The 18,226-nt window shown below is 40.1% G+C and overlaps 1 protein-coding gene across 2 annotated transcripts in view; it reads left to right on the top strand.

The window, feature by feature from the left end:
- The window catches only part of MYO5C (myosin VC), a 971,652-nt gene that overhangs the window by 365,738 nt on the left and 587,688 nt on the right, over positions 1 to 18,226 (top strand). For both annotated transcript variants that reach the window (XM_086958305.1, XM_086958306.1), the window contains exon 13: positions 12,147 to 12,272. In XM_086958305.1, the coding sequence (XP_086814431.1) occupies positions 12,147 to 12,272 (126 nt within the window). The remainder of the gene's footprint in view (positions 1 to 12,146; positions 12,273 to 18,226) is intronic.

Here is an 18,226-nt window from a genome sequence, read left to right as displayed (position 1 = left end):
CATTAGTTTGCAGAATGAACCACCTGATTGTTGCATTACGCTTTGCATAATTTCTGCATAACAAACTGCTTACTTGTTGTATTATGCATTGCATTAGTTTGCAGAACGAACTACCTGATTATTGCATTATTTCTGCATAACAAACTGCCTGGTGGTTGTATTACGCATTGGATTAGTTTGCATCAAAACTGCATTATTTTTACATTACTAAATGCCTGATTCTAGCATTGCGAACTGCATAGCCTTGCATTAGGACTGCATAGGATCACCTAGAATTGCTCATTAATACAGCCAGAACTTAAAAGAACTGGCTAACCTAATAACTGGCCAGGAGGTGTATTACAAATACGCATATGTTGGATTTTTATTGTGTGGTCTTATCGTATATCTTTTTATATAAACTTATACTTGTTTGTAAATGAAACTCCTGTGAAGTCCGTTTGTAGTGTCACCATTGGATCACTGGGAGCGCGGTTACAAATACTTTACACATTTGCCTTGAAGATAAGCCTAGATGCTCGTGCCAAGCTACCAAGCGGATGAGCAGGGGTTATCTGAGAATGTGTCATTCCTATCCCATATGTAGAAGCATGGGTCCCTACTTGGTCTAAGGTACCTACCTCAGCCAACTAGGGAATCCCAGTTCTAACACATAGCATAATGGCGTATCGGTGATAAGATTATCTGACTAGTGGAACGTTTCACAATGTAGGTATAATACCCAAGTGCAATCCGATCAACATGTTTCAGTTAAAGGCAAATTATGGTATAGTACCATAAGTCAAAAGTAAACCTCATTATCAATGAGTAAATAACCAGAACAAGTACAGTTCAATACATGGAAGCTAAAATTTAAAAGGTCTCGATTCTCAGTTGATCTGTACCCACATTTGTACATTCTGTGATTATAGTGACGGAGGCTATCTCAGTCGACTCTGGATACCTAGGAGTGGTGGTTGTACACTGGAACACCTGTCCACAAAGGTGCATAATATTTATTTTGTGGTGAACAAGGAGCAGATCCTCAATCTCATCTACCTAGATTCCTACAAAACAATAAAAGGAAACAAGTTAGTTCAGCCGTAGAAGTATGCGACATCACCATCCTAAGTTGAAAGTAGATTTAAAATTCTCCGTCTTGTAAATTCTCAAAAACCGCAACTTAACATCCAAAACTGAATAACCGAGACTAAGTAAACAAAAACAAGGCTAAAGGGTTACTTAAAGATGTGAAAAATAAAAATTGTAATTAAAATAGAATAGATTCAAGTAGGAGGGCCCAGAAGATCTTCCTAAGTGCCACAGCGCAGCCCACTAGTCAAATTATTATTTATCCTGGACAAAAGTGCGAGTATTGAGGTGAGTGTTGTAAATGTCTACTACACTGAGCCATCACCACAGAGAAAGGTTTTAGTGAACAGACATATATTACAATCTACTGCTACAGTAATTCATCACAAGGAGAAAGGTCTCAGGAAACTGGCAGCTATGTCATAAAACAGAACTATACTCAACCATCACTGTGGTGTGAAGCCTCAATGAACATCTTAGACTGTTGCAAGGCACTATCGTACACTAGCAGTGGAGAAGTGTCACTGTAGAAGCTAGTTTACCGATAAATAGTACACCTGCTTGAAAAACGGGATTATAGATCAGAAAACATGTTAGAAGTAGTACCACTAGTCGTACAGAAATAATTAATTTATCTTTTGCAGTAACCGGGTATATATCTTTAAGTCTCAAAATCTATACTAAACACTTACACTCACTAGATGATGTCATCAGTGATGTCATTTGAGTTGTTATCAGTGATATAACTGACTGTCGTGAATGATGTAGGATATGAGGTCACAAGAAGTGCATTTTTGAGGGTCATAAGTTATATTTAGCTCAGGTAACTATAACTGCTGAATTTCTATGGTTTTGTTGGTGTAAAATCTGAACCTAACTATAACGTCCCTGCAACCTTTGTTTTTTTATTGCGTTTCTTAGATTGTTTAACATTTTATTTTCTAAGTATAATGTCTCTATAACCTCCGTATTTTTTAAGTGAATTTCTACTTTTAAAAAAAAATATTGATTATTTCTAACTATCCTGTCCCTGTAACCTTTGTTCTTTTCAGTAAAAAAAGAAATGTGTGTGTGTATATATATATATATATATATATATATATATATATATATATATATATATATATATATATATATATATATATATATTCACTGAAAAAACCGTAGGTTATAGACCATATATAGTTCGGAATTCGCATTTACAAAACCTTATTTTACTCACACAAAACCATTGAAATTCCATATATAGTTAGTTGCACTAACTATATGTCGCGCACCCGCAATCCACTGCTGATGATGTCACATATTACATCATTCATGACATGGTCAGTGACATCACTGATGACATCACTGATGACATCTCAAATGACATCACTGATGACATCTCAAATGACATCACTGATGACATCACTGATGACATCTCATTTGACATTACTGATCACATCACTGATGATATCATTCATGTGATAATACAATGAACCTCTTCAGACTCTAATATAATCTTAGATACAATCAGTGTAAACAGACACTCACAGACTGTCACTCATCCATGGAGTTACTCACACACCTAGTCAGTCATGCAAAGAATCAATCACACCTCCATTTCCTCAACTATACAGTTATACAAACTTTACTTATTCAAACATATACTAACACATATTTACTCTCTTATACAATCCCTGATACAAGTTCACAATGATCCATACAGCCACTCACACATTCACTGGCTCTTATGCACAGTTATTTATATATGTCAACTCTCACATGTACTGTGTTTTACATATGTACTTACTTTGACATGTAGCACTGAGATATCCATTCACTCACCAATACACTCATGCACACAGTCAACCGCCCATACAGCTGTTTCCACATGCACTTTTGAAACCATACATCTAGTGAATCAACTGCTCACACATCTATGCACAGAGTCATACACCTCCCAGCCACACACACACTCAGTCTCCCATACAAATACTTGGGCAACCAATCAATAACCCATATAGTTACTCATATAGCTGCTTATCAACACATGCAACAGTTTACAGAACAACAGACATAATGATGCACAAATTAAGACAGTTTAGTCACTAACCCATGCACTCAGTGAGACACATTTAATCACTCACTCATACAGTCAGTCATGCACCTACTAAATCCTTCATCCAGACACTTATACATCCACTCATTCTTCAATATGTAAGACATATTTTAACTTTACAGAAACATACAGTCACTGGATGTTGTCATCAGTGATGTCATCAGTGATGTCATTTGAGATGCCATCAGTGATGTCATCAGTGATGCCACTGACCATGTCATGAATGATGTAATATGTGACATCATCAGCAGTGGATTGCGGGTGCGCGATATATAGTTAGTGCAACTAACTATATATGGAATTTCAATGGTTTTGTGTGAGTAAAATAAGGTTTTGTAAATGCGAATTCCTAACTATATATGGTCTATAACCTATGGTTTTTTCAGTGAATTTTCAAGGTTTTGTAAATGCTAATTCCTAACTATATATGGTCTATAACCTATGGTTTTTTCAGTGAATTTTCAAGGTTTTGTAAATGCTAATTCCTAACTATATATGGTCTATAGCCTATGGTTTTTTCAGTGAATATATATATATATACATACATATATAAACATATATCATCTGTATATCTATATAAATACAAACATAAATGCATGCATACATATACTTATATGCATACAGATGCATGTTATTTACATGAAAGTTGAAAAAACACTAATAAAAGCAAAGCTAAAAAGCCACCTCATTACAAACAGAATGGCTTTAACTTAAACGAGGGCGAGATCTATTGCATTTTCAATGCTTGTTTACTTTGGTTCCATCAAGAAGGCATTCAGATGTGTCACACATTTGCCATAAATTCTGAATGTTAGCACTCTAGTTGCACATTAGATCACTGTAGTAAAGCTACTGCTCACCAGGGACGTCTGCTGCTGGTATTCAAAGTGCATGTTTCAGTCTGCATGTCAGAATTTTTTTAATGAAATAGAAGAGGATTTGAGAAGTCACTCAAAATGATCCCTAATTTTTCTTTCTGAAGCACTAATCATACTTTCTATGGCAAAATTAACCCCCTCATGTTGTTCCTTTTTAAATTGAGTGTTTTCAGACTTACCACTTCATTCCAATCAAGATGGCTTCTGGTGTGCCATACTTTTGTCATAAGTAAGACTGTTAGCGCTCTAGTTGTTCTTTAGAACACTCTGGGACATTCTGTCATTGGGCTATAGTTGGGGTACATCTGGGTGATATTTGGGCTACATTTAGGCTCTTTTGTCTCTGGTGGCCATCTTGGGAGACTGTATGTCAGAATTTTTTAATGAAATTGAAGAGGGTTTGAGAAGTCACTCAAAATGTGCCCTAATTTTTCTTTCTGCAGCACTAATCATAATTCATATGGCAACATATACCCCCTCATTTTGTTCCTTTTTAAATTAAATGTTTTAAGAGTTACCACTTTATTCCAATCAAGATGGCTTCAGGTGTGCCATACCTTTGTAATAAGTAGGACTGTTAGCACTCTAGTTGTTCTTTAGAACACTCTGGGACATTCTGTCATTGGGCTATACTTGGGCTACATCTGGGTGATATTTGGGCTACATTTGGGCTCTTTTGTCTCTGGTGGCCATTTTGGGAGACTGCATGTCAGAATTTTTTAATGAAATAGAAGAGTATTTGAAAAGTCACTCAAAATGTGCCCTAATTTTTCTTTCTGCAGCACTAATAATACCTTCTATTGCATAATATACCCCCTCGTTTTGTTCCTTTTTAAATTAAATGTTTTAAGAGTTACCACTTTATTCCCATCACGATGGCTCCAGGTGTGCTATACCTTTGTAATAAGTAGGACTGTTAGCGCTCTAGTTGTTCTTTAGAACACTCTGGGACATTCTGTCATTGGGCTATACTTGGGCTACATCTGGGTGATATTTGGGCTACATTTGGGCTCTTTTGTCTCTGGTGGCCATTTTGGGAGACTGCATGTCAGAATGTTTTAATGAAATAGAAAAGGATTTGAGAAGTCACTCAAAATGTGCCCTAATTTTTCATTCTGCAGCACTAATCATACTTTCTATGGCAAAATATACCCCCTCATGTTGTTTCTTTTTAAATTAAATGTTTTAAGAGTTACCACTTTATTCCAATCAAGATGGCTTCAGGTGTGCCATACCTTTGTAATAAGTGGGACTGTTAGCGCTCTAGTTGTTCTTTAGAACACTCTGGGACATTCTGTCATTGGGCTATACTTGGGCTACATCTGGGTGATATTCGGGCTACATTTGGGCTCTTTTGTCTCTGGTGGCCATTTTGGGAGACTGCATGCCAGAATGTTTTAATGAAATAGAAAAGGATTTGAGAAGTCACTCAAAATGTGCCCTAATTTTTCATTCTGCAGCACTAATCAAACTTTCTATGGCAAAATATACCCCCTCATGTTTCTTTTTAAATTAAATGTTTTAAGAGTTACCACTTTATTCCAATCAAGATGGCTTCAGGTGTGCCATACCTTTGTAATAAGTAGGACTGTTAGCGCTCTAGTTGTTCTTTAGAACACTCTAGGAGGCTGCAGTAGAACACAAAGGAATCAACTGACAGTCTCTGTCCTTGTTGGATGTACATGTTTTACTGAGAATGTCAGACTTCATTTTCACATGACTGAGAAAGATAATGTGAATTTACAGAAAATATGCTTTCAGTTTAGCTTATAGATCCCCTTCCAAACCACTGTGGGAAAATCATGAGATATTAGTTTTCTTTCAAACAATATTCATGATATCACAGCAGAAGGTTTTTTCACATGGTAAAATCACCTTAGAACCCACCACAATTCCTAAAACGAGTATGGTACCATCAACAAATGATTTATAATGTAACTAAAGTCCTAAAACCCTCTATTAACTACAATGCTTTTTAATGAGGTGCTATCATGTATATTGGTCCCAATATGGCTGCCAAAACTTCTTGGATGAAGTGCTGACAGCCAATCAGATCAGATGTGTGGTTAGGCTCCGCCCAGATATATATCTTTTTTTGAACCTAAATTACTCAAAATCCACTGGAGCACATATATTGAGATCTAGCAAAGGCACATCGGGCTAACAGTCCCTACAATTTTGCCAAGTTTCGTGCAAATCCATTCAGCCGTTCGAGCTAAAAGTGAGGCCAACCGCCCTATGGAAATTAACATGGGAAAAATGCGTTTTGGGACCCCCCTTTTTTCTCGGCCCCCCCTTGATGAAACCCCCCCAAATTGTCAGGGGCTGCTCAGAAACAAAATGTTCCATTTTCCTGAATATTTCAGCCAATTCCGTCCACAAACGCCAAAGTTATTAGACATAGAATTTTCAGAAATCCCATAGAGAAAAAATCCTAACTATATATACCTACTGGCGACCGCCAGTAGGTAATATATATATATATATATATATATATATATATATATATCTATATATATATATATATCTATATATATATATATCTCCGCTTTTATTTGGGAAAGGCTGCAGCATGACATCAGTACCCCTCCAACAGTCTTCAAAGCCCGACGCGTTTCGTGCACCCTGCACTTATTCATGGGCATAACAGTCATTAAGTAGCCCCTCCCATTTTTATGCAGCACCTGGTGTCCTAATGAGGCCCGCCCCAGTGGGAGTTCACAGGCGCGCTGCCTGCTGGCCTCTGTAGTGCCGCAGAGTCCTTCTCGAGTGAGCTGCGAGGCGCTGCCATTGATTCCGACTAATTAATCCACAGTGGGTGAGTAAAAAGTCTTTGCCGAACATGCTCCAAAGTAACACTTTCCCAGCGCTCCCTCAAGCCTCTGTAATGTGAAGCATCCCTAGACGCTGCCACAAGACCAACTTTGTGGCGGAGGTTCCTTACGACCGAGCTAGGCCGTTTTAAATACAAAAATTGAAGTTGCCCTCTTAATGAAGCCACACGCAAGAGGTATGTTCTCTCCGCTTTTATTTGGGAAAGGCTGCAGCATGACATCAGGACCCCTCCAACAGTCTTCAAAGCCCGACGCGTTTCGTGCACCCTGCACTTATTCATGGGCATAACAGTCATCAAGTAGCGCCTCCCATTTTTATGCAGCACCTGGTGTCCTAATGAGGCCCGCCCCAGTGGGAGTTCACAGGCGCGCTGCCTGCTGGCCTCTGTAGTGCCGCAGAGTCCTTCTCGAGTGAGCTGCGAGGCGCTGCCATTGATTCCGACTAATTAATCCACAGTGGGTGAGGAAAAAGTCTTTGCCGAACATGCTCCAAAGTAACACTTTCCCAGCGCTCCCTCAAGCCTCTGTAATGTGAAGCATCCCCAGACGCTGCCACGAGACCAACTTTGTGGCGGAGCTTCCTTACGACCGAGCTAGGCCGTTTTAAATCCAAAAATTGAAGTTGCCCTCTTAAGGAAGCCACACGCAAGAGGTATGTTTTCTCCGCTTTTATTTGGGAAAGGCTGCAGCATGACATCAGGACCCCTCCAACAGTCTTCAAAGCCCGGCGCGTTTCGTGCACCCTGCACTTATTCATGGGCATAACAGTCATTAAGTAGCGCCTCCCTTTTTTATGCAGCACCTGGTGTCCTAATGAGGCCCGCCCCAGTGGGAGTTCACAGTTGCGCTGCCTGCTGGCCTCTGTAGTGCCGCAGAGTCCTTCTCGAGTGAGCTGCGAGGCGCTGCCATTGATTCCGACTAATTAATCCACAGTGGGTGAGGAAAAAGTCTTTGCCGAACATGCTCCAAAGTAACACTTTCCCAGCGCTCCCTCAAGCCTCTGTAATGTGAAGCATCCCCAGACGCTGCAACGAGACCAACTTTGTGGCGGAGCATCCTTACGACCGAGCTAGGCCATTTTAAATCCAAAAATTGAAGTTGCCCTCTTAAGGAAGCCACACGCAAGAGTTATGTTTTCTCCGCTTTTATTTGGGAAAGGCTGCAGCATGACATCAGGACCCCTCCAACAGTCTTCAAAGCCCGACGCGTTTCGTGCACCCTGCACTTATTCATGGGCATAACAGTCATTAAGTAGCGCCTCCCATTTTTATGCAGCACCTGGTGTCCTAATGAGGCCCGCCCCAGTAGGAGTTCACAGGCGCGCTGCCTGCTGGCCTCTGTAGTGCCGCAGAGTCCTCCTCGAGTGAGCTGCGAGGCGCTGCCATTGATTCCGACTAATTAATCCACAGTGGGTGAGGAAAAAGTCTTTGCCGAACATGCTCCAAAGTAACACTTTCCCAGCGCTCCCTCAAGCCTCTGTAATGTGAAGCATCCCCAGACGCTGCCACAAGACCAACTTTGTGGTCCGGTCGCGAAGTCTCCCCGCCGCTACTTGGGCGGATCCTGTGTGTTTGTTACACGGACACCGATGGGAACGGAGGAGGCCTCAGCCACAGGTACATATTGGCAAGATGGCAGCAGTGCGTACAATTCTTTCTACCCAATCGGGTTTGACATTTATATGATGATGGAGGTAGCGGTGCCCACTTGGATTGATGGAGGGAGCTTACACAAACTACTTTGACCATAATGCCTTAGTTTGTGACGCCCACTGAGGCGGGGCTTGTTATCATTAAAAACAGTTGTTCCCATCAGCCCGTCTTTTCCTCCACATTGCAGCCAGTGAACAAGAGCATGCAGATGCTCGAAACGCGTATGGCATGTTTGGAAGGCTTGTGGCATGCTGATCAACTCTGCTACCTGTGGCGTTCTGTGTTTATACCCCTCCGTGTGTGGCGACTTTCAAGGGCAACCTTTCTGTGTATAATATATATATATACACACCGACACTGGCTATCTAATATTGTGCACTATTGGCGCTTTATAGATGATGTCTGTATAATCTGGAAAGGGTCATCAGATGAAGCAAATGCATTTGTCACTGAGTTGAATGCTAATGTTTTCAACCTTAAATTCACTTCCACTGTCACCACTGATGCAGCAGAATTTTTGGATGTTAATATTTTCATTAAGGACAATAAAATTGAAACCCGTCTGCACAGAAAGGCCACCGCGGGTAATGCAATTTTGCATGCCCGTAGTGCCCATCCTGCCCATACAATCTGCAGCATCCCCTATGGAGAGTTCATACGTATTTGCAGGATCTGCAGCGACAAAGATTCTCTCGACAGGTGCCTAAGTGAATCTAAACATCGATTCATGAATAGGGGCTATTCTGAGTCTATTTTGGAGAAAGCCCTTCACAAAGCCTGAACATTTGAGCGCAAAACACTACTAGGACCTAAGGTTCCAAACATTTCTTCCACAGAGTGTAGTGTACGTCTGATAACCAATTACAGTATTCAGGAGCGCAAAATCAGGCGTATCATCTCTTCTGAATGGCCTATCATTCTAACTGATGTAATTCTTGGGCCACTGCTTCCCAGCACTCCCAACATCACATTCAGAAGGGCGCCCACGATGCGTGATGCTCTTGACAGACCCATGCCAGAGGGACCGCTCAAAAAAAGCCTTACAACAAAAACTGGCTTTTTCAGATGTGCATCTTGTCGAGCTTGTACCTTTGCCAAGAACAGTACACACTATGTCACTGCGTTCAGTTCCACACCCATTCCCATTCGTGAACATCTCACGTGCAGATCTGAATATGTTGTATACAAATTGAAGTGTACCTGTAATCTTGAGTACATCGGAAGTGCTAAACTTCCGGTGTACCAACGGATTTTGCAGCACATTCGTGCTATTGTTGATAGCGATAACAGTTATCCTGTCGCTAGACACTTCCGCGCAGTACATGATAAAAAACTCAAGGATCTTGAATATACAGTTCTATGCTCGATACCCCAACCCGGCCGGGGGGGTGATCGAATGAAGCTTGCAGAGAGAATCACATTTGATTCTTGCCTTAGATACTAAGGCCCCTAATGGGCTGAACCTTACTGAGGATCTTAGTAATTTTTTATGAACTGTTGATGCATTACTAGGATTTTGTTTTTCATTAAGTCTTCTGATGTGATCTAGGTTTTCACCTCCTAGTTGGCCGCTTGGTTGCCTCTAGTATGTATATATATATATCCTTTTCTGGTGTATACCCTACTTCATTACAATCAAATGTTTGGTTAGTTAATTGTGGTACACCAGATGTCAGGTTTACATGAATTGTATAATTATTCTCCTGTCATTTCTATTTTGCTTTCTAGCTGTGGCTCTCTTATCTTTTCTCTTATTCTATTTTCTTTCTCATTTCTTCCATTATTTGCTTTCTCACATTATTTGAATTTTACGTTCAACCTGATATTACTTGTTCTTTTTCATTATCATTGATTTTTTATATATAGTGTAAATAGCAATGTTTAAGGTCATCATGTCAATTAATTCCATCATATCGGTTATTTCATTACCATCTATTCTAGTACATGGCAGTTTTTGTACGTTGTAAATAGCCATGCTTTCTGCGTTTTTTATGGCACTATGTCATTATTTGTTTGAATGAATTGCAGATATCCACTCATATTCTAGCTAGTGGTTTCACATGCTGTACATACAATGCATTATGTCCATGTATTGATTTTTCACTTTTTCCATTCAGAATATACTTCTGTTAGTTTTATTGAGCATATTATCGTTTGATGAATGAACCTGGTTTTATGAACTGCTTTACACGTTTTTTATGGTTTACACGTTATTATTTTTTTGAGCACTGGTTAGTTATTGAGTCTTTTCACCATGTTACCTATATTGAGAAGGCGTTCACCATTGGTCACTTTTGATTGTCCTTTGTTTATTGTGACTATTTATATGCTTTGTTTGTTCCTGACGCGCTGTGTGAACAAGCTCTCGTGTGGAGCGAAACGCATCATCCTTATTTAATAAATCGTCTTCCCTGCTATCCATTCTTGGATTCCTGATTATTTTTAGGCTATTTCTTTCTGCTGGGCGTGAGGCTTTTGAGGTCTTGACCTTTTGGTTCCGCCATTATCGGACGGGACTAGGACTGCTTTTATATATATATATATATATATATATATATATATATATATATATATATATATATATATATGAGGTACGTGGCGCTCCTTAGACAACTCACAGCATTCAGCCGATCTGAAGACACAGGAACCAGCAAGACCCGTAGTTTGGTGCAAATATTTTTATTTTAGTATTTTAGCCCGCACCAGTCCGCCATGACGCGTTTCGGCTAGAGATAGCCTTGATCACATGACAACGTCACGAGGGCTGATCACCCTTTTAAAGTGCAATGTGCCATCACATGGGTTAGAAACAGAAAAAATACTATCAATGTTTCTAAACTTTCCATACATATATATATATATATATATATATGTATGTATATATATATATATATATATATATATATATATATGTTTATATATATATGTTTGTATATGTATATATGTATGTATATATAAATATATCTCAGCCACTTTACATAGAAATAGCAGTAAATGTTGACACTGCGCTGGCCAGAGTCAATATTTAGTCCTGTTTCTATGTCAATTGTTGTCCTGAATTTTTGTTCTGAAAAATGTGATCACCCTACACTAAGCAGCGAGTACAGGTGTTTAAAAAAATGCATATTTGTGCATTTACACATTTAACTTTTTGCACATTTAACTGTTTCAATGTTTGTATATCAGTGGAGAAACTGTGCTCTAAATAAGGAGGTGGTCCCAGCCCTTACCAACCTGGAAAGGTCATTGTCTCCTCCTTTCTCTGGAGTACTTTTGCATACATTACAAATGGATTAGTTAGTGGCTGTTGAGCCAAATAGGCAGGTGTGTCCCAATAAAAGGGCCACTGTCCTGACCCTAATTCTGAATTTATGATGGTGGGAATTTACCACAATGGCAAGTGCACGTCGGTATAGTAGAATTCCACAATAATGGTTATGTAAATCCATATTTGGGTACTCTGATGGCAACGAAAAATTAGTGCATCTGGATACCACTTAAAACCCTTTAGCTGTGTAAAAACATTTGTGTACGGGGTCCGATGCATTTTCCTGCAGCATAATGATAATAGTTGTGTAAGACATATGATTATATTTTTATTTAATTTTAGTTACCGCAGGGGACTGACCATAATTGGCTCCAGAAGCTCTACAATAACTACTTAGAGAAGAATCCCCTATTTGAGAAGCCAAGAATGTCGAACAGAGCGTTTATCATCCAGCACTTCGCTGATAAGGTACAATTCTCCCACAGGTGCAGCCCTTTCAGTTAAACAATAACATATCTGTGAAGTGTATGATGTACTAAAATAAATTTTGAGGGTGGTTAAAAAAAAAACTAATCCTGCAGTTAAGAATTGGAAGAATTTAAAAAAGTATATCTGTATATACATATGTATTTCAGAAGTTGTATATGTATTTTTAGAACTGCTAGAAATCTTCGATCAAAGACGAGACAAACCCGTGAAATGTTCTTGTTGATGTGGTTTTATTGTAGTAGACAGAGTAAATCATGTTACAGGGAAAATATTTCCAACTAATAAATGTGAATCATAATGTAATTAAATTGTGACTCGCTAGGACAGTGTACGTTTGAATTGTTTCTACCTGTGACAACCTCAGCGCCTTATTCTTTGTGCAGTAAATTATATTTCAAAATTAAACCATTATCGGCATCCCCTGGCAGTCATTTAGTTCGTATTGTTTTTTTTTTTGAACAAGTAAATTTTTTGGTGGTGGGACACAGTAGAAGAAGTTGTGTTAAGTATAAACTTTATGAAGAGCAACACTTTGCTGGCGTAGTTTTAATTTTACATACCACAATTAATTTATCCCAGTATTTATAGTATGTTTAAAAATGTGCTTTGTTGTGTAATTGAAAGGCTAATTGTTTATATTTCAGTCTGACATGGATCTGCCTCATACATGTGTCCGTTTAAATCAAAGTAATAGTGCTTGTCTATGGTGATTCTTGTTTTAATTCTGTAAAAATAAAGGACAGACGATTGGCGGCTTCTGTATACGAACAGTGTTTCTCATGCTTGGATATCATATGCAGAATACAAACTGCAGCGAAAACCCAGATAGTAACAGAAGATATCTTTTTTTTTCTTACTTAACAGACCGTCAGCTGGCCCGGGGAAAAAGCGCACAGCAAATGCTGCTTTCCTATTTTTGATTAAATAAAGCTGTTAATCGGAATACCTTCTACTGCTACATATAGTTTCAGATATTGCACTGTTACTATTTCCTTAAAGGACTGTGATTGGGAGCTCAGAGTCAGGGTGGCAGTAACTCCTGGAGACAGGGACATGCTTAGTGTAAAAGAAAATTTAAAAAACGGTATTTCACAGCAGGAGATGATATGAAGAATCTGCAAGATCTGGCTTTAATTTGCCAATCCATGCAAACAGTCCTATTATTGTTGCCTAGGCTGCAGAGAAAATAAATAAAAAGGAACGCTTTCGGTATAGAATTATTTAAGAGATAAATAATTGAATGTTACACAAAGCGTGATGATTTAGTGTTATTTTGAAGTGTAAAATAGTCCCTGATGCATTCAAATAGAAACACTTCATAGAAGGCGGAAGGATAGTCCAAATAGCCAATGGCATGAGATGAGACAGTAATACCCTTTTGGGTGGAGCCAAAGCCCACGCTACATATATTTTAAAGAAGTGTTCAGAATATGTCCTGCATAGAGCTGCACTCTCAAGCCTAAATTTGGGTGGCAATCCCGAACCCTTCCATGTGTTTCTGATTGAGATTCAGATCCCAGACTGACCAGAAAATATAGTTGAGTTACACAAACCTCATTTAGTAAACCTGTAAATATTTGTGGGTCTTAACAATGCCTGGATTGTTATGAATAGGTCTCGAAATGTTGTTGGAAGTATACATTTTGCTGCTACAGACTGCATTGGGGTCTCTTAGGGAGTGCAAGGCTTGGGTACACCAGCATCATCTCAAAGGTCTGTGTATCACTGGCACAGTGGAAGCAGCTTTCTACTGCAGAAAGAAAAAACACTGGGGTTCTCCATCAAGCTTTGTATTCATCCACACCTACACTCTAGCTGGCAAGACACTCTTCATGTTTGTCATTGAAGTGGAACTTGTCTGGAACCAAAATCCATCACGGCCATTTTGCCATCTTTGTGTCCTTACCAATTTCTGATAATCACCCAAGCAATATAAGGGTTATGTTAAATATATTCTTACCCTTAAAGCTAGATGCACTGCTTTACAAGCTTTCAGTATATCTTCCAGTGGACCGACCATCCCATACCTCCAGCAGGCCAATTGTGGAAGTTCGTATTCAGACATATTGAAGAAATGTTCTTAAAAAATCAGAAAACGCTTGTCCTAGCAAGCACAGAGTTCAGAGTAGTGGTAAATGTTTGGACTTTTGAAAGTAAAAGTAATCTTTCTGTTTGCACAACTGTCCAATGAAAACTGACTTATAACAAGCAAACTACACAGTACTGGTAAAGAGAGTAGATAAATACCCTCAGCCCATATCTATGTCAGTCTGAAACTTCTGCTTACATTTTCTGCCTGAAATCAATGTCTTTTTGAGGAATATATTGTTTAAATCTTAGTCTTATTAGGCTTCTATCGGATTGCAAATATTCCCGCCTGGATATCAAGTCTCAGCTGAAATATATTCATGCTGGTTTTTTAGGTCGAGCCTAGAGCAGCACATGCGCTGCTCTAGGAAATCGGCCACTTCCAAGCACATCAGCTTTTGTGCAAGCTTGTGCGTGTGGTGTTTACACGCTATTGGCCTTTGCGTCTGGCTTTAGCATGCAATTGCCCAAATGAGTGTGGATGTCCTAGCTTTTGGAGAAATGTTTTGGTCTCGGGAGCCAGCAGCGACGCGCAGAGGCCATCTGTTTTTACTTGGCGTGGCTGTGCTTGTCTGTTTATACAGTGGCGTGGGAAGGCTCTCCTCACGCTCAGCTGCTCGAGTGTTAACATGCCTGTAAATCTCGTCAGGCGCCTGCCCAGCAATCATGAACAGTAATGTTTTCCCTTTTACATGTTGCATTCTACAATACATTTTTCATTTAGCAGCAGTTATTTCATTGCAGTAAACAGGAAGCCACCATTTAAAGATCAGGCGCCTTTGTCCACAATCCGTGCAGCGTTTTGATATTAATCACGCTGGTTTATTCATGTATAATCTAGATGCGATTAAAGCACTTCGGAGGTTGTGACGTACACAATGAATAAATGGCGTAGTGGTGTGCTACAGGAGAAATCCCTTTATAAACTGCAGTTTACTCAGGGTTTTCCTTTCCTCTTACCACCACAACTGCAATTTGATTGACACAGATGGACTGAAGCATCAACAATCCTGCAGGAAGACAGGAGCCCTCCCCCATCACACCAAGCCAGAGAAGTCATTCATTACGAAGAACAATAAAGTTCCCCTCTCTGTCCAGCCTGCTGCAGCATGCACCTGCCTCTGCCCCCACCTCTACAGGCCCCAGGAGAAACAGTGCCTTGCTCCAATTGTCAGAGAAAATACCTTTATTTGTCCAAATCCTCCTTGCTGCTATCGTGACCTGCCCAACCCTCCCAATGCCAGTACTTTCAAAGATCAATGGTAGCTGGCAGGGTTGGAATGGGGTTTATTGTTTAAAGGTTCTGTGAAAAGCTGGAATTATATTGACATAGAGTATCTTTTAAAATCGTTTTAGATCATTTTTAACATGGCTTTTCTATCTTTGTTTACCTTATCAGTAGGGAACAGTGCCTTAAAGGTACCGGCACTCACATCTACTAAGTACCCGCACTTATACAATGTCTCCTCTTAAGAACTGAAACTTCTCTGTGCAAAGGAGAGACAACTGTGTTGTGTCAGAATAAAGAGTGCATATCGCAGCACTTTTAAAGTCAAAGCATTAACTGCTGATGATGAGCTGATCAGGTGTTTAGGAGAGCTCATTTACGTTCACTAGGGGGCTGGAAGGGGCCTGAGTCCCTTCAGTACAGTTTCAGGGCCAACTTGTCCCAGAATAAAGATTAGTTAATAAGCTGTATTAGTGGAGATGATTGCATGGATGTCACAGCGCCTTAAAAACACCATGAGAAATATTCAATGCACCTCAGGTGACAAAATGAATCCTGGAGAGGCAGATTTGAATTTTCATCCTTCTCATGTTGGGAGAGTGAAATCTGAGTAGTAGTGCCCGTTATTAAAGGCATTCAAGTGCAACATGAAAACCCATATACAGACAAAAATGCAGTTTTGCTTCTCAACAGGAACGGTAAATCCATTTTATATAATCCATATCTGTAATGCAATGCTTGTTTACAACTCACATTCAGTTCCATTAAACATCCCCTAAATGTATTTGTTTTTTCCTGATGTTTCTGTAATTTTATTGTTTATGCAGCTATCAGGGAGTGTGAATTTCAAACAGAGCAGTGGGTGATAAAGGTATTAATACTGAATGCATATCCAATCCTTGGCTTCACGTCAGAGAGCAATGGTCACTTATGTGCAAGGCTGCTGTATTTATGCTGCACCACCCAGGCATCAGTACAGCACCCCCACTTTAACAAACAAGCATTACAACATGCAGAAAGAAGTTGCCACTAATGCAAGGGCAAACAAAATGCAAACATTATTTATGATAAATACTTTTTTAAGAAGGTCTTCAGTTGTACACAATGTCTTCTAGGTGATACATAAAGTAACAAAAATGCTTATATTACTTTTTTATTGTAACTTATAAGGATGCTGTGCAGCAGCCACAATACTTTACAACATAGCTTACAATAATTGGCAAAATCAGTAGGTCTAGCTAAACACTTACAAGGTCCCAAAGGCGAGACCTATTGGCTATGCCAATGCTTGTCTCCAATTGTTGATGTGTCTATGAGAAAATACCCACTCCCATTAAAACTGTACCAATTACTCTTTGGGAAGATAATTCTATATTCTATCAGAGGACCAGGACTATGCCTCTCGCTTGGAAATTTTAAATAACAGACAAGAATGCATTGTTTTTATAAGACTTAATAACAAGGACCTAGAGAAGACCACACATGTATACTGAAGGAGATGTGCCTGTGGTAGAGGAAGGAAAGTGGATAAGAGTAGGAATAAGAAAAGATAGTCTAGAATATAAGGCACCTACGTTTTGGCCAAATAGGAAAAGGAATAGTAGCAGGTGCACAGGCATGCGTTTGTTGGTACCTCAAGGAAACAGGAGACCTCTGAGAAGGTGGCATTATCACACTGCTACAAGTAATGCAATAAGGAATATAGACTGCAGGTAAGACAAGAGATAGGGAAGTCATCAATTTCTTCTTAGAGTACAAAGAAATGCAAAGCATGCCCAATGACAGCAGTGTGTGTCATGGAATGCATGCTGCAAAAATACAGGATAAGGCAAAAAGAAACAGGTGGCAAGCATAGGGCACTAGCACAGGACACAACCTAGAGGACTTCAGAGTGCTGATCACAAAAGAATAGAATCAAAGAAGACACTGATAAGCCTCATTTAAGCCCTGTTAATGAGTGGGCCATAATAGAGTTATATACGTACCCAGGGGTTACCATTACCAGGCATCTCAATAATTCCCAGACAGGTGAAACTAACAGAGATTACAATCAATCAATCACTGCATTTATAAAGCGCACTACATACCCGTGAGGGTCTCAAGACGCTGGGGGGAAGGGGGGCCGCTACTGATTGAAGAGCCAGGTTTTAAGGAGTCTTCTGAAGGCCAGCAGGTCTGAGTCTGTCGTAAGCTGGTGGGAGAGAGTGTTCCAGGTCTTGGCGGCGAGGTAGGAGAAGGATCTGCCGCCAGCAGTGGTTTTCAGGATAAGAGGGACTGTGGCGAGGGAGAGGTTGGCTGAACGGAGGCTTCGAGTGGGGGTGTGGAAGCTGAGTCGGTCGTTGAGGTATGTAGGTCTGGCCAAGTGTAGGGCTTTGTGTGCGTGGATGAGGAGTTTGAAGGTGATCCTCTTGTTGACGGGGAGCCAGGGCAGGCCGCTCAAGTGGGGTGTGATGTGGCTGCGTCGGGGGACGTTGAGGATCAGTCGTGCCGAGGCGTTCTGGATTCGTTGTAGTCGTCTCAGGAGCTTGGTTGTTGTTCCTGAGTAGAGGGCATTCCCGTAGTCGAGTCTGCTGGTGATGAGGGGCCGGGTGACGGTTTTTCTCGTGTCGGGAGGGAT

Source organism: Lissotriton vulgaris, chromosome 2_1 (assembly GCF_964263255.1).
Source record: "Lissotriton vulgaris chromosome 2_1, aLisVul1.2, whole genome shotgun sequence".
Classification (NCBI taxonomy): Eukaryota; Metazoa; Chordata; class Amphibia; order Caudata; family Salamandridae; genus Lissotriton; species Lissotriton vulgaris.
This window is presented reverse-complemented; position numbering and strand designations above follow the sequence as displayed.